This window comes from Lampris incognitus, chromosome 6, assembly GCF_029633865.1.
Source record: "Lampris incognitus isolate fLamInc1 chromosome 6, fLamInc1.hap2, whole genome shotgun sequence".
Taxonomy (NCBI): Eukaryota; Metazoa; Chordata; class Actinopteri; order Lampriformes; family Lampridae; genus Lampris; species Lampris incognitus.
Genome location: NC_079216.1, coordinates 24,565,226 through 24,587,864, shown reverse-complemented (window position 1 = coordinate 24,587,864; position 22,639 = coordinate 24,565,226). Strand labels below are relative to the sequence as shown.

Sequence of the window (22,639 nt, the reverse complement as noted above, 5' to 3'; positions counted from 1 at the left end):
TTGGATGTCACTAAATTTCCTGCTTTTAAATTTGGATAAAACAGATGCTGGTCATTGGCATTGCTAGACACAGACACCAATTTGGTCAAGTAAAACTAACAATCGACAACTCTGTGATTTCACAGTGTGGCAGCCAAACATTTTGGTGTTACATTTGATCCTAGCCTTTCCTTTGATAAGCACATTAAAGTTTTTTTTTCCACTTACGTAACATAGCTAAATTTCGGTCTTTTCTGTCCATGGCTGATGCAGAGACTTTAATACATGCATTTGTTTCATCCAGACTTGATTATTGTAATGTTCTGTTTTCAGGTCTGCCACATGCTCGTACTAGAAGCCTTCTGTTGGTTAAGAATGGGTTGCTGAAGCGTCATGTGATGTAGGCTGAAAGGTTCAGGCTACCGATTCCTGCGAGCATGACAAACCCCGGATAGGCCCCCCCTCACGGTATTGACCGGAAATCACTTGTGGAGTTGGCGTAACCTGGGCAGCACTCAGCTGGCTAAAGCCTAATGGGACCGCGGACTGGCGGTTATAAAAATCCCACACATCCCTGGCTCGTAAGTGCCTAACAAGTGGGCAGTCCGGACTCCCAATCCGACCATCACTTGAGTGCAACCTGTGGCGGATCCCATCGTCTTCACTCTTGTGTTGCCATGGAACTAGATCCTCCCAGGCCAAGCAGTGTGGACCAGCATCGCGACCTGATCACCACTTTAATCAAGGCTTTAACGAAGAGATTTTTTTCTTTCTATCTCTTGGAATGGATCCTCGGACACGAGAGACCCCAACGATGACAACGATGGTTCAGAATGCTGCAGCTAGAATCCTAACTAAAAATATAAAATTTGACCATATTACACTAATTCTTGCCTCCCTTCATTGGCTTCTTATTAATGTTAGATCAGACTTCAAGGTGCTTCTGCTGACTTATAAAATTCTAAGTGGGCTTGCCCCATCATACCTGTCTGATCTCCTTGCATTCCATCTCAAGCTCTGTGCTTTCAAAACGCAGGGCTCCTGTGTGTACCCAAAGTCAAAAAGAAGTCAGTTGATAGAAAAGTTGTTTCCTATCAGGCCGAATTCTTGTGGAATAACCTGTCTGCTGCCATCAGACAATCACAGTCTGTTGAGTCCTTTATATCCAAACATAAAACTCATCTTTTTGCCTTAGCCTAAAATTAGTTACCTTTAAGTTTAGTGCTTCACAACTTGTACTGCATGATGGGTCGGTTTCTGTCTTAATGAATTTATGAAGCACTGTTCTGCCAATTAGAGTATAGATTATAGATAATAGAGTATAGATTATTGACTAATGCAAACTTTTCTCTCACGTGTATTTTTTCTCTCTCTGAATGATGTATTCTCCTTTCTCTTCTTCTGTGTAAGTGAATGGTGTGATGTGAGTCTCCCATTGGGTACACGTGCAGTCTGTCTTCCTCCCAGACACTGCTTGGCATCCCCATCACATCTTTTTATATATCTTATAAATCCATATAAACTCGGGTGTGGGAGGAGTTCGGCGAGGCTATGGAGGAGGAATTTTGGTTGAGCTCAAATAAGTTCTTGCAAACCATCCGGTGACTCAGAAAGGGGCAGCAGAGCTTGACTCAGGCTATGTTCAGCTGGGGAGGGGAACTATTAACTCGGACTGGGGATGTTGTCGAGCAGTGGAAAGAACACTTTGAGGAGCTCCTGAACCCAGCTAACACTTCCTCAGTGGAGGAGGTAGAGTCTGAAGACTCGGGGGAAGCCCCACCCATATCCCTGGCAGAGGTCTCTGAGGTAGTTAAAAAGCTCCTCGGTTACAAGGCGCCGGGTGTGGCTGAGATTCGCCCTGAGATGCTGAAGGGTCTTGTCATTGTTGGGCTGTCTTGGTTGACACACCTCTTCAGTGTCATGTGGAGGTCGGGGACAGTACCTGTGGAGTGGCAGACTGGGGTGGTGTTTCCCATATTCAAAAAGGGGGACCAAAGGCTGTGCACCAATTATCGGGGCATCACATTGCTCAGCCTCCCTGGTAAAGTCTACTCTAGGGTAGTCGAAAGGAGGCTCCAACCAATTGTCGAACCTCGGATCCAGGAGGAACAATGCGGATTCCTTCCTGGCCGTGGAACAACGGACCAACTCTTTACCCTTGCGGAAGTACTGAGGGGGGCATGGGAGTTTGACCAGCCAGTCTACATGTATTTTGTGGACTTGGATGCTTACGACCATGTACCCCAGAGCACTCTGTGGGGGTACTATGGGATGGGGTACCGGGGCAGTTGCTACAAGCCACCCAGTCCTTGTATAACCAAAGTGAGAGCTGTGTCCGTATTCTCGGCACAAAGTCAAACACATTTTCGTTGGGTGTCGGAGTCCGCCAAGGTTGTCCCTTGTGTCTGATTCTGTTTGTGATATTCATGGACAGGATCTCAAGGAGCAGCCAAGGTGAGGAGTGTGTCCATTTTGGGAACCTCAGAATTGCATCTCTGCTCTTCGCAGATGATGTGGTTTTGCTGGCTTCATCAGAATGCGACCTCCAGCGCGCACCGGGGTGGTTTGCAGCTGAGTGTGAAATGGCTGGGATGAGAGTCAGCACCTCCAAATCTGAGGCCATTGTTCTCTACCGGAAATGGTGGATTGCTCCCTCCGGGTTGGGGATGAGTTGTTGCCGCAAGTGAAAGAGTTCAAGTATCTCGGGGTCTTGTTCATGAGTGTGGGTAAGATGGAGCGGGAGACTGACAGGCGGGTTGGTGCAGCATCAGCAGTAATGTGGACGTTGTACTGGACTTTTGTGATGAAGAGGGAGCTGAGCCGGAAGGCAAAGTTCTCAATTTACCAGTCAATCTTTGTTCCAACCCTATGGTCATGAGCTTTAGGTAGTGGCCGAAAGGGTGAGATCGCAGATACAAGCGGCTGAAATGAGTTTTCTCCGTAGGGTGTCTGGACTCAGCCTTAGAGATAGGGTGAGGAGCTCGGACATCCGGTGGGAGCTCGGAGTAGAGCTGCTGCTCCTTTGCATCGAAAGGAGCCAGTTGAGGTGGTTCGGGCATCTGATTAGGATGCCTCCTGTGCGCCTTCCTTTGGAGGTTTACCGGGCATGGCCAACTGGGAGGAGACCCCAGGGTAGATCCAGAACTCGCTGGAGGGACTACACGTCCAATCTGGCCTGGGAATGCCTTGGGATCCCCCAGGAGGAGCTGGAGGACGTTGCTGGGGAGAGGGACGTCTGGAGTGCCCTACTTAGCTTGCTGCCACTGCGACCCGACCCTGGAGAAGCGGCTGATGATGAATGAATCAATCAATCAATCAACGAATCAATCAATCCATATAATTTTCCATACAATTTGTTATCCTGTTTCAACGCTATATCCTTCCCTCACTAAGATGTGTGACTGTTTTTGTTTTTGTTCTTCTTGTCTTTTCTCCTACATATGTGAATGGTGTGATATGAGTCTCCTCTGTGTGCATGTGCAGTCTGTCCTCCTGTTAGGACTACATGGTGATGGCGGTCGCGTGGCTCAGGTCCTGCCGTTCCGGTGGCTTCTAGACACTGCTTGGCATCCTCCTCATCATATTCTTCATATATCTTACAATTCCGCTATAATTCTGTTATCTTCTTTCAATGCTGTATTCTGTAAATTGTGTAAACACAACATCCATTGCATGTCTGTCCATCTTGGAAGAGAGATCCCTCTTCTGTTGCTCTCCCCGAGGTTTCTTCCTATTTTTTCTCCCTGTTAAAGGGTTTTTTTTTCCAGGGCGTTGTTCCTTGTGGGATGCAAGGTATTGTATTTAGAAATCACGTCAGGACACAGCGCTGTCGCTCGACACAACCTCTCCGTGGCATTCTTTATTTAGACTGACACAGCATCAAAGGCAGACCCGATCAAACAACCCAGAGCCCGCAGGCATCACCAATCGATCCCAGCACAATAGAACAGCACCAAATCAAATGCGGCACTGTCGATGTGTGCAGACATAACATCCCCCCCCCCCCCGGCAGGATTTCAAACATGAAAGGTTGACACAAAGTCCTCTAGGTGGCCAGGGCGTAAACGTGTGCGAACAGGTCGCGGGGCGGCCTGAGGCTGGGCAGGCCGAGGTGGGGAGGGAGAAGGCAGGGGAAGCTGAGGCCCAGGAATGTCTTGGGCCCATGTAGGAGTTGCATGAAGCCCCGGGCGTCTCGCCATGCTGAGGGAATGGCTAAGGTTGTGTCACCAGCTGTGTGTGGCGGAGCTGACACCTTCCGTAGATGACTGGAGTGCCACCGAGTGCCATCGCTGAGGAGGTAAGTGGCTGGGCCCAGCTGACGGGTGACTTGGAGAGGAGAGGACCAGTATGAAGCCATTTTATTGTCCCTGTGGGGCCTGCGGACCCTGACCCAGTCTGACACATTGATGTCTGGCACCCTGGTTCGTTTTGACTGGTCAAACCGTTGCTTCATCCGCGTCTGCTGACGAGTGACTGAGGCTCTGACCCGAGAGGGAGGTGCCTGAGGTGTGGAGGGGCGGAGCCTGTCAAGGGGCATGCACAGTTCCCGGCCTAGCATGAGAGAGGCTGGGGAGACGCCTGTGGTCGAGTGCTGTGTGGCCCGATAGTGCAGCAGAGTGTGACGGATGGCCTGCGTGAAAGAGTTCCCTTGGGCCATGTGTGCTCTGAGGCCGTTCTTCAGTGACTGGTGAAAACGTTCAACGCTGCCATTGGCCTGGGGGTGGTAGTACGCAGTGCGTATATGACGGATGCCCTTGCTTTCGAGATAAGCAGTGAACTCAGCAGAAACCAGCTGAGGGCCGTTGTCAGTGGTGATGGTCTTTGGGAGGCCCCAGCGAGAGAAAAGAGAGTCCAGGAAGTCGATGATGATCTGTGAGGTCACAGTGCCGGAAGTGGTGAGTTCAGGCCATTTTGAGTGTAGATCGTAGGCGACCACCATGAAGCGTTGGTGGTGGGGAACTCCATGGATCTCACCACAAATGTCCAACTGCAGGTGTTCCCAGGGCTGAGAGGGCCAGGCGAGAGGTTGCAGGGATGGGGGAGCCTGGTGACCAGTCTTGCCACTCACAAGGCAGCAGGCAGAACAGTCCTTCACCAGAGCCTCAATATCTCTGTCTATCCCCGGCCACCACACCAGGTCTCGGCAGCGCTGTTTCAGTTTCACAATGCCCAGGTGGCCTTCATGTGCCGTATTCAAAACACGTGCACGGAGAGCAGCTGGGACCACTGTGCAAAACCCACGTGCCACGCAGGTGTCGTTCCAGCAAGAAAGCTCCTGTCTGACTCGGGCGAACGCAGCCAGCTCCTCTGGGACCTTGTGAGGCCAGCCGTTCTGGATGTAAGTGCGGAGCTGGGAGAGGACAAGGTCCTGTTCGGAGGCTGCCCTCAGCTCCTGCAGAGAGACAGTGGCCTGGAGGGGTGTGTGTAGCATTTGGACGATGTCCTTTTCCACACAGTCAGTGTCCGTCTGTGGAGCTGGTGTGGAGACAGAGCGAGAGAGCAGGTTGGCGACAACATTGTCTCTGCCTGGGGTGAACTGCAGGCTGAAGTTGTACTGGCAGAGGCAGTCAGACCAGCGGTGCAGCCTTAGGGGTTTGTGGCCTATCCCAGATGTGGACAGCAGCGCTGTCAGGGCCTGGTGATCTGTCCTGAGGGTGAAGGAGCGGCCATAGAGGTAGAGGTGCCACCTTTCACAAGCCCAGATACAGGCTAACTCCTCACGCTCACCCACGGAGTACCGCTGCTCAGTCAGGTTGAGGGCACGGGAGGCGAAGGCGATGGGCTTCTCCACAGTGTTCTGGGTTTGAGACAGCACAGCCCCTATCGCTGTGGCTGATGTGTCACAGATCACAAAGGTGGAGCTGGAGATGTCGAAGTGAGCCAACACTGGTGGTGAAGTCAGTTGAGTCTTGATATCACGCACAGCGTCACTGCATGCCTTTGACCACACCCATGGCTCGTCCTTACGCAGCAGCTGGCGCAGGGGGGCTGTGGTCGCAGAGTACTGGGGAAGAAACCTCAGGTAGTAACTTGTCATACCCAGGAAGGAGGCGACCTGGGCGGCCGAGCTGGGCTCAGGGATGGCCTGAATGGCGTCCACGTTGGATTGTAGTGGAGTTACACCCTCGCTGACAGCCGGAACCCCACGAAGTCGATGGCTGGCACAGAGAGGACACATTTCTCAGCATTGAGAGTTAGCTTGTGTTTGGACAGGGCTGCGAAGACCATGTTGAGGCGCTTGTCATGGATTTCACTGGTGGGCCCGTGTACCACTATATCGTCCAGATAAATGGCCACGCCCAGTATGCCAGCCAGCACGGAGACCATGATTTTCTGGAAGCAGCTAGGGGCGGAGCTGAGACCGAAAGGCATCCTGGTGTAGCGAAACACTCCTGCATGTGTCACAAAGGCTGTGAGGTTTCGGCTGCTGGGGTGGAGGGGCACCTGTAAGTACCCCTGTCTGAGGTCGAGCTTGGAGAACACCTCAGAGCCATAGAACTGAGCAGTGAGTTCTTCTGAGGTGGGCAGTGGATACTTATCAGGGACCACTGCCTTATTTACTGCACGTAGATCGACGCAGGCACGCAGGCCCCCCCGACTTCTTCTTAGCCACCACGAGGTTTGAGACCCAAGGTGACGCGTCCACCGGTTCAATGATGCCAGCTTCCAGCAGTTGTTGCAGCTCGGCGGAGACCCCATCACCGAGAGCCAACAGGATGCGGCGCAGTGGTTGGATGACAGATTTCACAGCAGGGTTGAGGAGAGGTTGATGGGCGAAGGTGGAGAGGCAACCCAGCCCCATAAACAGTGATGGCCACTTCTGCTGCCAAGGTGTGGCAACAGTCAGGATTGCTGCCCCCCTTGTGTCTAAGAGGGAGAACCCCAGAGTGGAGAACAGGTCCAGGCCCATAAGGTTGGCCCCACGGCGTGCCAAATGAAAAACTGCATTGGGCACCAGCTTGGTTCCATAGCGGACAGTCACTTGGAGAGAGCCAACCAGATCGATTTTGGAGTCACCATACCCACAGAGGACAGCTGAGGGTGCGGACAGTGGCAGTGAACCGAAAATTTGACTGTAGGTATCAACATTCAGGAGAGACACACCTGCACCGGTGTCCAACAGCAGGGGGATGCACACATCATTAATGTTGACTGTGCATGATTTGAATGACACTGGCCCAGAGCTCACCTTGTGAATGACGGCGATTGAAGACTGGGGGGTGTGGCCCTCTGACCCAGCCGGGGAAAATCGACAGACGTTGGCAAAGTGATTGTGCTTACCGCAGCTACGGCATGTCTGGCCACGGGCAGGGCAGTTCTGAGCCCTTGAAACATGAGACCGAGACCCACAGTTACCACAGGACTGTTGAGGGCGGGGCCGAGAACGCCGTCGTTGCAGTTGCAAGACGTCCCCAGTGGAGTCGGCGCCCGCCTCGCTCTGGCTGGGTTGCGTCCCGACGAGCAGCCGTGAGTAGAGGGAGGAGTCGTTGGCAGCTTGACTGGAGGTGGCCACTTGCTGTGTATTTAGCATAGCAGCACACTCAGCTGCTCCCTCAACCTGTTGTGCGATGGTAATTGCTCTGGACAGCAGCAGATCGTCTTTTTCCAGCAGGAGAGTCTCACGCACATATGCGTTGTTGGTGTGTTCGATTAGCTGGTCGCGAAACATCTCGTCCTGAAGCGCGCCAAACTTGCATGAGCTAGCTAGCCCTCACAAATTAGCTACGTACTACCGCACAGACTCACTAGTCAGTTGGTGTCGCTGACGGAATATAAATCGCCGAAGGAGGGCACTCTGTGGAGCAGCGAAATGGGTGCTCATAAGTCCCACAGCTTCGTCAAAGTTTGTGACGTTCCCCAGAGTCCCGAGCACACGATGACCCTCTGCTCCCAAGCAGTGTAGCAACAGAGCCGTCTTCCTAGCCTGGCTCACGTCGTCGAGCCCTGAGGCGATGATGTAATTTTCAAAACTATGTAGCCAGCGAGTCCATTGTACCGGAGGCTCGCCAGGTAATGCCAGGAAGGGGGCAGGTGGTGGGAGAGAGATATCAGCCATCCTCGTCGCCAATATTGTATTTAGAAATCACGTCAGGACACAGCGCTGTCGCTCGACACAACCTCTCCGTGGCATTCTTTATTTAGACTGACACAGCATCAAAGGCAGACCCGATCAAACAACCCAGAGCCCGCAGGCATCACCAATCGATCCCAGCACAATAGAGCAGCACCAAATCAAATGCAGCACTGTCGATGTGTGCAGACATAACACAAGGGTCTAAAGACAGGATGTTGTATTGCTATAAAGCCCACTGAGGCAAAGTTGTAATTCGTGATAATGGGCTAAAATTGACTTGACTTGATTTGACAGTGGAAAAACTGAAGTGACAGTGGAAACTACCTGGCCAGAGAAAAAGAACCCCGTTGATGAAGGAGGCAACGAAGCCTAAGAGGGAGAGTGACCAAAACAGAGGTAAAACAAGACTGAATCTCAGACGGGCATTCACTCGATGGAGCGAGCTCTTGTATCAAACTCTGTTTCCCCATCGAGATCTGTTTCCCCCTAGTTAGACGAAAGCTTTCGCATGGAAACAGGTTAGCTATTGGTTATGATTAGGTTAAGGTAAGCGTTAGGTTAAGCTTAAGGTTAGGTTAAGGTTAGGTTAAAGTTAATCAAGCGTCCTGGTGTTGAATCGAACTCCAGCTAGGGGGAGATAGATTTTGACGGGGAAACAGAGTTCGATATAACACCCAAGATTTGAGAGGGTTCCAAACCGACATTCTTTCTACTGAATCAGTAACTAACACCACCTGCCTACTTATTAATACTACTGGATGTTTTATTCTGCCTTTATCATAGCACTGAGATTGGGATTTCTAGTTGAAATTGGGATTCGTAAGGTTGTTTCTCACTTTGGACAGTAGCCAGGCCGCTAATAAACGGAAAGCAATCCGGCTGTCTTGGCGACAGTGGTGCAAACAATAAAAACACTTGGAAACGCTAGGAGGGAAAGTTGAAAATTTGTCTACAATCGCTTTAATAAGTTTTGTTTGCAAACATGCCTTTACCATCTGAATTTTCTCACGAATTGTTACTTTTGTGGGTCAAATATTGTATGTGAGTGGAAGTGATAGTTTACTAAGTGAGTTGTCAAATTTAGACGAGCGCCTGAGTAGTACTTACACTGATCAGCCAAAGCATTAAAACCACCTGAGATCACTGCCATCAGGGAATACTGTTGCCATGAAAGGGTGTACTTGGTCTTCAACAATGTTTACTCTAGGTGGGTACGTGTCAAAGTAACATCCACATGAATACCAGCACCCAAGGTTTCCCAGTAGAACATTGCCCAGAGCATCACACTGCCTCCGCTGGCTTGCCTTCTTCCTGTAGTACACCCCGGTGCCATCTCATCCCCAGGTAAATGATGCACACACACCCGGCCACCCACATGATGCAAAAGATAATGCTATTTATTAGAGCAGGCCACCTTCTTCCATTGCTCCATAGTCCAGTTCTGACACTCACTTGCCCATTGTAGGCGCTTTTGGTGGTAGACAGGGGTCATCATGGGCACTCGGACCGATCTGCAGTTACGCAGCCGTATACCTAGCAAGCTGCAATGCACTGTGTTCTGACATCTGTCTATTATAGCCACCATTAACTTTTTCAGCAATTTGAGCTACAGTCGCTCTTCTGTGGGGTCGGAGCAGACAGGCTAGCCTTCAACTCCCCATGCACATCATTGAGCCTCGGGCGCCCATTACCCTGTCGCTGGTACACCCGTTGTCCTTCCTTGGACCATTTTTGGTAGGTAGTGACCTAGAATACCCCACAAGATCTGCCGTTTTGGAGATGCTCTGACCCAGTCATCTAGCCATCACAATTTGGCCCTTGTCAAAGTCACTCAAATCATTATGCTTGCCCCTTTTTCCTGCTTCTAACACATCAACTTCAAGAACCGACTGTCCATTTGCTGTCGAACATATCCCATAATCCCTTGACAGTTGCCACTGTAAAGAGATGTTATTCGCTTCACCTATCAGTGGTTTTAATGTTTTGGCTGATCGGCATATATGCCAATAATGTTATATTGCCTGTTTTAGAAGGCGAGGAAAACCTTCTGGGAAAATCCACTGGGGAATCACTTAGTGGACCTTTAATATTTATCTTTCCTATCCCCTGTATATTTGTACCTGAAGCAGTCGGTTGCCTGCCTCATGGTTCTCCCTTTGCCCAAAAACTTGGACACTGTGACCAAAGACAACATGACGACAGTAGAGGAAATCATCTCGGTCCTGGAAGGTCTCTGTCATCTCTCCTGGTAGCTCTAGCCTCTGCACCAGCCCATCAGCACGTGCATTGCTGTAAAACTCCATCTCACGCATTGTCTCAGGGATCATAGTTCGGTACCTATGGGCTGAGTCACCCGGTAGCATGAACAGATAACTAGTAAGGGGATCAACTTGAATTGTATCATTTTATTTTATTAGAAAAATAGGTTTACATTGAAGGTGGAAGCTGTGTCCGGGTCTGAAGTATTCTGTGGTGACATTGGTGCTCTTATTGAGCTGCCTCTCCTGCAGATGGTCATGCCTGTGTTGGTACCACTCCTTTACCATGGTTACCTCAGTGCCTAGGAAGTACACAGAGATACACGCATACACACACTCTTTTAACAGGAAGTGGACATGATTTATTGATGTTTCGCATGATGATGTTTTTCATTTTCCATCACATTGCAAAATAAAGTTTCCACTTCTGTCATAATGTAATGAGATTTTTTAATGTGTAAATTCTCAAGAATGAAACTGTTACATCTAGTTATCCTTTTTTAAAATAAATTGATAAGCGTCTTAGACTTGGAAGGAGATCTTTAAGATGTGAAGCAACTCATGAACCTGGTTACTGACTCACTCAATCACAAACTGGCATTAACGACCCATTTACACCTAGTATTATAATGCTATCTTTATCTGGATGTGTTGTCCATATAATAAACGAGCTGATCTTGCCTTTGCATTTACACCTGGTATTTTTAATGCATTCTCATTATCCTCATTGAGATCGGATCTCTGTCCTTCAGAGCAAAACCCCTGCATGACTAATTTGAGGCAGCAGCAAAACAGCCGTCAACATGAGGTGTAAGATTGCCAGAGATGCTATGACTGTATCGCCTGTTTCTACTTTTTCTCTGTGAAAGAAGGGGTCATTTTGGACATTTTTCTGTTAGGAGCAAATAGTAAAGACTGTCTTGTTTGCAGCATTTCCATTTGCGGCTACTGTAAATGCTACGACACTGAACTGGTCTCTGCTGATGAGAGAACAGAGTAATGAGTGGTATTCATGGTCAGAGGTCAGAGCGGTAAATTTTGCATTGCATAGGTATGGATGCCAGCATGTTGTACGGATTGTGTTTACATCTACCTAAGATCTGAACACAATGTGAGCCAGACTACCGCCAGATGTGGTCAGACAGATCCGATTACAAAGCATTTACAACCTTTATTAACTTGCATTTTTCCTTATCTGGATAACATGTCCAGATACAGATCGCATTTTAATACCAGATGTAAATTGGGTCTTAAGTGCAAGTTGTACTTTCCATGTCTGTGAGTATGAGAGGGTCTGCGAGGGTCCGCGTGACGTAAATTTCATCATCAGAGGTTGTGCCATAGAACTGGATTACTGTATCAATAACAAGTTTAAGGAAGTGTCTTTCGAAATATTCCATAGAATTTATCTGGTAAAGCTTGTGTTAGAAAGATTCAAACTAATTATTAGTGTGATTTTTGTGGACTAGAAAAAGAGAGTATTACCCATCTATTCTTCCAGTGTGAACGTTCTGGATTGATGTAGCCAACTTTCTAAAAAAGAGACTTAACATGAATATTGAAATCGATATGTTTGATGTAATGCTATATTTTAGTAAAGATAAGATTGGAAATAACATGCTGTATATCATACAATTATTTTTAGAAAATCCCATATCCAGAAGAAAGAAATGGTCAGGAACAAGCCAATTTCCTGCACTTTATTAATGAATTTAAACAATAAAGCACCATTTTATTTAATCTTAAAAACAAAAAAGATAATACCTTTAAATTACTAGGCGCATTTAATATGCTGCATATAACACAAACTCTGGCGTTGTAAAATTTAAACTTTTTTTAAATTTGTGTCTCCTTTTTATTTTTGTTTTCTATTGTCTATGTCTGTGTTTGTGCCGTTGTATATGAAAATGTGAAATGTGTTCAATAAAGAATGGAATGTATATATATATATATATATATATATATATATATATATATATATATATATATATATATATATATATTACTGCGCTGGCAAGCGCGAATGGGGAAACCCCTGTGACTTTTTTCGAGCCCCTAGAGCAGAGGTATCAACCAAAAACACGTTAGAATAACCACAGTTCAGTGCAAGGATCGTAGAAGATGTTAGAGCAAAGAACCAAAAATCGCTTGCCAGACAGTAACACTAAAAACACACGTTTTCGTGCAAATGCGGTTTTTCAGGGCTCTGTTTAAGTACCTTAAAGTTCATCAATATCACTGAAAATGTGTATGCATCGTGTTTCGGTATGAAATAGGAAGCCCACAAAATTCCAAGCCCCTAGAATGTTTAGTTTTTATGTAGTGATCGCTCGAAATTTTCCGTAATCCAGTGTAAGATATATATACGCCGACGACGGGATCGACGGTTTTTTAACAAAACGGGCGGCCTTATTTTGAGAAAATCATAATAGATACCGCCTTTTTCGACCAGGAGTCTAAAAGATAATCGTTTGGACTGTGCATTAAACGCATTGAGAAAATTCTATGACTCCATTCTGACGTCATTATGATGTCATCAAATCAGAGAATTTTGTTACCGATTTTTAAGAGAACCACACTTTTTACAATTAATTTTACACCCAGGAGACGTTGAGATAAGTTTGATTTGACGGGGAAAAAATCGTTAGTGGGCAATTGTTTGAGGTTTTCGAAAATCACCCGGAATTCATTTTTATCTATTTCCTTGACGGAGAAAATCGCACTTAAAGTTAGGCCTAATTTTGAAAATCTAGCCGTAAAAATGACCAACTTGGGCAGGCTTATTTTGACGAATGTGGGCCTTCCCTGGGGTTGTGGAACACAATTGTTCTTACCAAGGGTCTACACTGTGCATTGAAAAAAGTTAAAAGTCGAATCTTAGAAAGTTGCACCTAGGAGGACACGCCCAAATCAGACAAAATTCGCTAAAATCACAAAAAAAAAAACACGATTTTCGTAAGTTTCGTTAAAGTTGGAGTTTTATTGTGGCTGAACCACTTGCCCGTTGATCATGAAACTTGGTATGGTTGTTGGATGACATGTGAAATATTTCTAAACCAAAAAAACCACCGCGATCGGCGGTAATGAGGCGACGTCCCAGGTCGTCAAAGTTTGCACGACGTACGTGCAAAAAGCGAAATCTCGACAATATGCCGTTACTGTTAGTGTTCACTGTTGGGTTCCTACGTATGTTAGTGTTATGGATGCTACCAATGCAAACTCAGTAATAATAATTCCACCTTGTGTCATGTACCTGAAGCCATTATGACGTCACTAATATGTCACAGCTGATGGCTTATGATATAATGAGGTGGTATTGAATCATTAAACATGAAATTTCCAAAACTGTTGCTATAAAAAAGCGGGGTTAAAGTTTTAATAAGATATTTATGATTACGCCCTATACCTTTCTCAGTTCTCATATTAAGTGCTTGAAATACAAGATGGCAAAAGTGTCCTGCAAACTACTGAGTAGCTCTAACCATAAATTATCACGTAATAAGCCTCAATTATAGCTCGTTAAAGTCGATGTTAGCAAGCAGCGTGTCCCACCTTATTACTCATTACTGAAAGACAATATTTAATGGGGTTATGTTTGTAGGTTCAATGGTGATGCTGCTGTGTCAGGGTGTTTTTCTTTTATTAATAATTTCGGAATCGTTAACGTAAAGACCCGTTGGGTGTATTGATAAAGGTGGTACCATGCTTCAATAAATAAACGAAACTTCCAGTAAATACCTGTTACATAATCAACGTAACTTCAAAAAGGGATCATATCTGCTAATAGATGTCCACTTAACACTGCACACCTACGTGACTTGCTTCGGCCCCTCCAACTTGTTATGATGTGTAAAAAGGATGACATACAATATTTTTATATTTCTTACAAGTTACCTGCCGAAACTAACCCCCTCCCCCCACGACCGTTAATGAAGGTTTTAAAAGTACGTGAAGTACCTTGGTTTCTATATGTACAACACCTGTGGCGATGATCCAATCTGTAAATATCAATACCTAAAACCTGGTGTCTATTTTTGCGCCACATGCTTCCAAAAAGATTGATATTTAACCAAAAACCAATAAATTGGTTGGGATTATGAATGGGGAAACCTAGTGCGTACTGCGTAGGGGCAATACCATCAATACCAACGATACATGGGACGCTCAGCGGATGGACAAGAGACGGACAGGGGACGGCCAGGAGACGGACAGGAGACGGACAGGGGACCTGGGCGAGACTCAGGCGGGACTGTATATTTGTAACAGAAATGGTAATGGTACGGAACTCTGGTAAAACAGAACTGACACTCGGACGGGAATGTAACGGAACTATGATACCTACTTTAGCGGAACTCTGGGGAGACTGTTAACGGAACTGATTCTAAACGGGACTGATATAAAAATACTAAACGGGACTGCTATAAAACCTCTAAACGGGATTGCTATAAAACCTCTAAACGGGACTGATATAAAAACTCTAAACGGGACTGCTACTTCATGAATTTTCTACATTCGTTTGATTTTAGTTGTCAACGTTGCTCAACACTTTTATATTTCAAGCCCATGAGCTTATTACTGCACTAAATTGTAAGGAAGTCCATTCAAAACGTGTCGATATGGAATTCTAAAGATTTGATATGGAATTTTAGAATGAGGAAAGCGGAAATCTCCATCCACTTGCGCTTGTCCTGATTGCGAAAAACAGAAAAAGAAAAAAAAGCTAAACATTCTAAAAACCGCAAATCGTGTGTTCATGTTGTATGGCGCAGAACTTTTCATTAGGAATAAAATGAATGTGATCGACAATGTTTCATCCCTCTGAGGATCCCTCAGACTCAGAGCTCATTAAGTTTGACAGACAAGGCGGAAATAACGCCATTGCGTGATGCAGTCCCTTGTCCAGCGGCGCGGCCTGTATTTTCAAGGCGCGGGACAATACTAAATGCAGTCCCCTGCAGTTGCACAACTTGTGCACATCACATTGCATTCTCGAAAAGTGAGAATGTAAGACAGCTGATGGGTTATAAACTGGTAGGACAGGACACAGGCTAAAACCCGTGCTGTCTACCAAGCCCGCTTGACTCTGGATCGCTTCTCTCGCAAACAGCCAAGAATCGAGCGCACGGTGCTAGACGCTCCGAGTAACCAACCGTGCTGTCTGCCGGCTGTTTAACCAAATCCATCGCCTAGATTCCGGTTACGTAACTTTAATTTTATGCTTTTCCCCTTCAAGTTCATAGACATTCAGGGGCGGTAACAGGGCTTACGCTCAGGAGGCACAGTTGCTTCGGAAGTGCCAGGCAATACTACCCCGCCCCGTGCACACCGGTCGAAAACCCTAAAACTAGCAGGTCACGTGACCAATTCAGCTTTTCAGCAGTTACTCAGGGTTGCATTTGTACCCTATGTAGCCGGGTGGTAAATCTGTTAAATATGTTAAATGATTTTCCACTTAAATTTAGTATAGTTTAACTGTTAATATATGTAATTGTTACACTGTCAAGCCATGTAAAATGTCATTTGATGTAGTTACATTGTGAAGCAGATTGTGAGTGTATTTTTATAGTTTTGGTTGTCATTGCATGCTTTGACCAGTAAGTGGCAGTGTTGCGGACTTTTATTGTAACTCCGTGCAAGTTATCCAAGTGCATCTTGGGTATTCTTTCTTTTTTTCTTGTGTGGAGCACCTGAAGATTGCGGTGTGACGGTGCTCTGACTCCGTAGTAAGTAAAGACGCTACTGGAGTTGATGTTCGGTGATTTTGGGCGCGAGCCGTCGACCACTGTTCGCCATTGCAGGCATGACAAGGTAACTGACAGAGTGAGAAGTTGCGCGATCTTCAGGAAGTTCCACATGTCTTTGTTAAACCCTGTTTAACGTACCTAGTCCACTGCCGTATTTTCCACCGTATGTTGTATGTTGTATTTATTTTCCTTTTAAAATCTTTTCTGTTAAACTTGCCACATCTGTGAACATTTATGAGCTGTTTGGCCGAAAGACACAGGAATTTATGCACTCAGTAAAACGATCTGCATTCGAAGGTTCAAACAATAAAATTAAAGCTACAAGAACCCCGGAAGTAATTGTGTCCTGTGTGGTATCTAATTCCACGGGCTACATAATTTTGGTACCAGGAGTGGGGCGTAGCTAAAACATTTTTTTTTAAATTGGCAACAGAGTGGCTTATTTTTACTTAAAAAAATACGGCAGTGGTGAAGATTGCTGGTGACGTCCGTTGGTGTTGAGTCTGAAGCCATCCTGCTGTGGAGGTGGTGACCAGCGAGAGACGACGTGAGGGGCTCTACGAGGTTCTGGTGCTTCCTGTGTCACACGACTCAGCCGTACCAGCGCAGAGGACTCCAGCGCTAACTTCAGCTACAAAGACCAAGATTCAGCAAGGCTCCAAGTTAAAGACTGTCCTTGTAGTATCCTTGAACCAGGTTTTGAACTAAATATCCTCATTTATACTAGACTGAGTAAAGATTAATATATCATTATGTCTAGTGATTCTGGTGATGAAGGGAGTTCACGTAATGATAATGGCCACACCTCAGGTGGCATAATGGGTATAGGTGAAGGTGCTACAAAAGAAATGCAGACCACCATGCAAGAGCTCGCCAGACTGCGAGATGATCTCACCAGGTTAAATGGTGAAGCAAGGGCTCAGAGAGCAAGTGATAACAGTGCACCCACACGTTCATACATCTACGTTCCAAGAGAACGCCAGATCCAAGCATTTAGTGGGGAGTGTGGTACAGACAGGAGATCTGTCGAAGAGTTTATTGAAGAGGTTGAAAGGGTTTTAAGATACAGAGAGCAAACAACAGAAGAACAATGTGACTATATACTATCTCTATTGCGTGGCCCTGCATTGGAAGAGGTGCGACTATGCATGAGGGGTCAGTCAGTGGGGCCCAGTGATTTATACTCTTACCTGAGCAATGCATTTGGGCAAAAGCGCAGTTCCACACAGCTTTTGCAGACCTTTTACAACCGTAACCAAACTGATGGAGAAGACCTCCGTGACTACTCCCATGCACTATCCCAGATTTTGAGCTCTGTAGTGAAACAGTCCACAGATGTAATACCTAATGAGAAAACTGTGCTCAGAGACCGGTTTATTGAGGGTTTAAGAGAAGCAGCACTCAGGCGTGGACTCAGGAAAATGGTTAGGGACAAACCAGAGAGCAGTCTTCTAGATGTGAGGAACGAGGCCCTCCTGTGGGAGATGGAGGACAGCAGGTCTCATCGTCCCAGGGTCATAAAGAGCAACCAAGTTACATCAGAGGTTCCAGAAACCCAGTGCTCTATTATTAAAACAAACAATGACCAAGGTACTGCATTAAATGATGTTCGGAGAGCAGTAGCCCATCAGGAAAAACAGCTAGCAGAGTTAGGCAAAACACTTGCTGATCTAGCCTTTGCTGTAGGTGAACTGAGTAAGCGCAGCACTCAACAGACATTCCTAGAGCCCAAGCCACGACCTAGACCCCAGCCAAAGTTCACACCAGATGGTCAGCCTATCTGTTTCAAGTGTAGAGGCATAGGTCACATTGCAAGAAAATGCTCACAGGCCAGAGGGGGTCAAGGGGACGCAACACCTAGTTCTTATGTAGTGCAGGAAAACTCGCACCCTCAGTTGTCATGAGCCACACAACTCGAGGGGAGGAAGCTGGCTCACCAAAAGAGACTCCAGAAAGAAGCAGGATCTTACAGCGTGCAGTCGGAGAATGTAAAACGGTTGAGGTGAAACTACGAGGTGTTACAGTGTCCTGCTTACTTGACACTGGTAGCCAGGTCAGTACAATTTCTGAGAGTTTTTTCAGGGAACACCTGTCAGTGAAAGGCGAAGACATTCACCCGGCATTTGAGTGGTTAAAGATCACTGCAGCTAATGGATTAGACATACCCTATATGGGCTATGTGGAGCTTGATGTAGAAGCCATGGGTCTGACTATCCCAGAGCGAGATTTTCTGATAGTTAAAGATTCTGAACACTCTTCCTCTGTTCCAGGTCTAATAGGGATGAACATTGTCAAAAAATGCAGAGAGCTAGTACACACTGAGTTTGACACCACACTGCAGGAGAGGTTTGACTCAAACTGGAGAGAGGCTTTTAATCATCTTCATGCAGTACATGCAACAGACAGACTCTCTTTCGCTAGGGTAGCTGGTAAGGATGTAGTCCATATACCTGCTTCATCTGCTGCTACAGTTATGGCTAGGGGACTCAGGACCGTGAGTGAGGATGGTTCTTTTTTGTTGCTGGAGTCTGTGGGTGTCCCCATTCCTGGAGGTTTGGTTGTTGTGCCTACATTGGTTTCATCGGGCAATCCCATTTTTCCAGTCCGAGTCATGAACATGTCTGATGAAGATATCTGGCTAGGGCCACGGACTAGGCTAGGGGTTTTGACTCAGGTAGACTGTGTGAAAAGTGATGAGCTTTGTGAGGTACAGTTCCAGAGAATCTCAGCAGACACTGAACAAGTGAGTATCAGTGAACACCCCGAAACACCGACAGATGTGCAGGAAATTCTCGGCAAGCTCAATTTTTGTGGTAGCCCAGAACAGCAAGCACAGCTGACTTTGTTACTGGAGAAGTACTCTTTTGTGTTTGCAACAGAAGATGAAGATCTAGGCCACACTGACAAAGTACAACATGAGATCCATCTGACAGATGACATACCTGTAACACAGCCATACAGACGAATCCCACCCACACAGTACAGTGAAGTCAGGGAACATATTGGCAAGCTGCTTAAAAAAGGGGTCATTCAAGAAAGCTCCAGTGCTTATGCTTCGCCCATAGTACTAGTGAGAAAGGCAGATGGTAGTCTGAGGCTATGTGTCGATTACAGGAAACTCAACTCAAAGACAAGACGTGATACATTTCCGCTCCCGAGAATTGATGAGAGTTTTGATGCGCTGAGAGGGGCAAAGTTCTTTTCGACCATAGATCTGGCGAGCGGATACCACCAGGTAGCTATGCATGAGAGAGATCGGACTAAGACTGCATTTACTACACCGTTTGGTCTGTATGAGTACGTATGAATGCCTTTTGGTGTTTGTAACGGTCCAGCTACATTTCAGAGACTTATGCAAGTTACTATGAATGATCTCATTTTTCAGATACTCCTGGTCTACCTAGATGACATCTTGGTTTTTTCAGAGACATTTGAGCAGCATTTGGAGAGACTTGAGTCTGTGTTTAAGAGACTGGCAGAGACGGGCCTTAAGGTGAAGTTGCAGAAGTGTGCTTTTCTACAACAGTCAGTAAAGTTTTTGGGTCATCAGGTGTCAGCAGCAGGTATAGGAACTGACCCCTCCAAGGTCTCTGCTGTTAAGAACTGGAAGGTCCCAACCACTGCCAAAGAGCTGCAGTCGTTCTTGGGTTTCTGTAGTTACAACAGGAGATTCATTCGAGGCTTCTCACAGATTGCCGGGCCACTGCATGACCTAGTCAACAAATGTTCAGGTGTGAAAAAAACAGGGAAAGTAGGTCACCAGTTTTGTAATATGTGGACACCAGAGTGTGACTCTTCCTTTGAGCAGTTAAAGGAAAAACTTACCTCTGCTCCCATTTTGGGTTTTGCCGATTTCACACAACCATTTGTAGTTGAGACAGATGCTAGTCAGCATGGATTAGGCGCTGTATTGTGTCAGCAGCAAGGTGACACCAGACGTGTCCTAGCATATGCTAGCCGCAGACTACGCCAGGCTGAGAAGAATGACCGAAATTATAGTAGCATGAAGTTGGAGTTGCTTGCCTTAAAATGGGCAGTTGCTGAAAAATTCAGGGGTTACTTGCTTGGTTCAAAGTTTGTTGTCCTGACTGATAACAATCCCCTCTGCCACCTCAAGACAGCCAAGTTAGGTGCTATAGAGCAGAGGTGGGTAGCGCAACTGTCTGTTTTTGATTTCGAGGTTAAGTACCGTCCTGGTTGCAGTAATGCCGCCGCAGATGCTCTCTCTAGGCAGGAGTTTGCAGGGGAGCCTGAAATAGACCCTGACTCGGATTTTGACGACTGTATCACTGTGTGTAACCTGATTGAGCGAGGAACAGTTCTGGATCCTGGTCTTGTCTCTAGAGGTCTGGAGTGTTACAAAGTGAGACAGATCCGTGCTGGGGAGTCGAGGTCTGGTGAGACAGGTACTAAACAGGGCAACACCCCCACACTGCCAGGTTATACCAGAGAGGAGCTGGTAGGTTTTCAGGCCGGTGACCCCACCCTAAAAGAGTTTAGGGCATTTTGGGATCGGGGGAGGAGGCCATGTCCCAGAGAGAGAGCAGCCCTGTCTAGTCAAGTGAAAAGATTGTTGAAACAATGGAGATGCATACAACAACGAGAAGGGTTGTTGTACAGGGTTATCACAGACCCACGTCATGGAGAAGTGTGGCAGTTACTCGTGCCTAGTTGTTTGAGGGACCAAGTTCTAGAAAATGTACATAACAACATGGGACATCAGGGCATAGAACGCACTGTAAACTTGCTAAGAGGGAGGTGTTTTTGGGTAGGGCTATGCGAGGATGTTGAAAGCTGGGTTAAAAACTGCGAGCGGTGCATTTTGACCAAGATGCCTCAGCCAAAAATCCATGCTCCAGTTCAGGCATTCCTGGCCTCCCGACCTCTAGAAGTGGTGGCTGTTGATTTTACAGTGTTGGAGGCAGCTTCAGATGGCCGTGAAAATGTCCTTGTTGTGACCGATGTGTTTACAAAGTTCACACAAGCGTATGCTACCAAAGACCAGAAGGCTGACACTACAGCTAAAGTTTTGCTCAGGGAGTGGTTCATGAAAATGGGGTCCCAGAGAGACTGCACTCAGACCAAGGTCGAAATTTCGAGAGTGAAATTATAGCAGAGCTGTGCAAACTCTATGGGGTTAAAAAGACACGGACAACTCCCTACAGGCCACAGGGAAACGGTCAGTGTGAAAGATACAATCGCACACTCCATGACTTGTTAAGGACACTCCCACCAGAGAAAAAAAAGCGTTGGCCAGAGCATCTGTCTGAAGTAGTATATGCCTATAATGTCACTCCTCATTCCACCACAGGGTACTCGCCTTATTATTTGCTTTTCGGGGTACAGCCACATCTCCCAGTAGATGCTTTATTAGGGCGTGAGTGTGTGTCAGACAGGAAACAGGATTGGTTGTCTGTTCATCAGGAGAGACTCCGACAGGCACATGAGAGAGCCAGAGAGTACTCAGAGCAGAAGGCAGCTGAGAGGATCTCACTGCAAAATGAGAAGGTGTATTGTCCTCCTGTGGACATTGGTCAGTTGGTTTTCCTACGTCACAGACCCCCAGGTAGACATAAGATTCAGGACACATGGACCTCAACAGTCTACAAGGTAGTTGACATCCAGGGTACCACACACACTGTTGAACCTTTTGAGGGAGGTCCCATTAAAAGAGTTCATAGGTCAGAGTTGCGACCTTGTGCGAAACCAGTTCCCAAACCAAGAACTAGAACTAGGTTACAGACCACTACACAGCCTGTAGCTGAGGATGAGCCTGAGTCACCTGAGGCTGATTTTGTTATTGTTGAGGAAGTCATCCCTCGCCGGCTTGTGCAAGTACCTAACCTGCCTCTTGCAGCAGAAAGTTAGTTTACCTGTGACAGCACCCACAGATGAGAGTGACGGTGAAGGACCTAAGGAAGGTTATTCAGATATGAGAAATTGTGGCACAGAAACAGAATGTGTTAATGATGTGCATCCAGACGTTAGCGACAGTGACTTGCCCATTATTGAAAACAGGGACAGGCCCGCACTAACAGATGATGCTGGTGGAGCAGGACGTAGAACCTATGCACCTAAACCTGCCATTAGGAAAAGCAAGCGGGAAATGGCTGGATCTCATTCAAACCCATTTCATCTGCCAAAGTCAGCCTGTAATGCAGTCTCAGTCAGCACAGACATGGTCTCTAAGGTTTTGACAAGCCTGGGTGCTGCTGTCTTTGAAAAGGCCTTGCAGGGAGTATTTGAGTCAGTTCATGTTTCGTAGTCACCGAGGACGTTGACTATATTTGCAGGGGAATATGTAGCCGGGTGGTAAATCTGTTAAATATGTTAAATGATTTTCCACTTAAATTTAGTATAGTTTAACTGTTAATATATGTAATTGTTACACTGTCAAGCCATGTAAAATGTCATTTGATGTAGTTACATTGTGAAGCAGATTGTGAGTGTATTTTTATAGTTTTGGTTGTCATTGCATGTTTTGACCAGTAAGTGGCAGTGTTGCGGACTTTTATTGTAACTCCGTGCAAGTTATCCAAGTGCATCTTGGGTATTCTTTCTTTTTTTCTTGTGTGGAGCACCTG

The 22,639-nt window shown here is 46.5% G+C and overlaps 1 protein-coding gene across 1 annotated transcript in view; it reads right to left on the bottom strand.

Annotated features, from left to right (window-relative positions):
• The window catches only part of ccdc135 (coiled-coil domain containing 135), an 81,434-nt gene that overhangs the window by 12,377 nt on the left and 46,418 nt on the right, over positions 1 to 22,639 (bottom strand). The window contains exons 11-12 of the mRNA XM_056281933.1: positions 10,485 to 10,613; positions 10,174 to 10,397 (exon numbers count right to left, since the gene is read on the bottom strand). Of these exons, the coding sequence (XP_056137908.1) occupies positions 10,174 to 10,397; positions 10,485 to 10,613 (353 nt within the window). The remainder of the gene's footprint in view (positions 1 to 10,173; positions 10,398 to 10,484; positions 10,614 to 22,639) is intronic.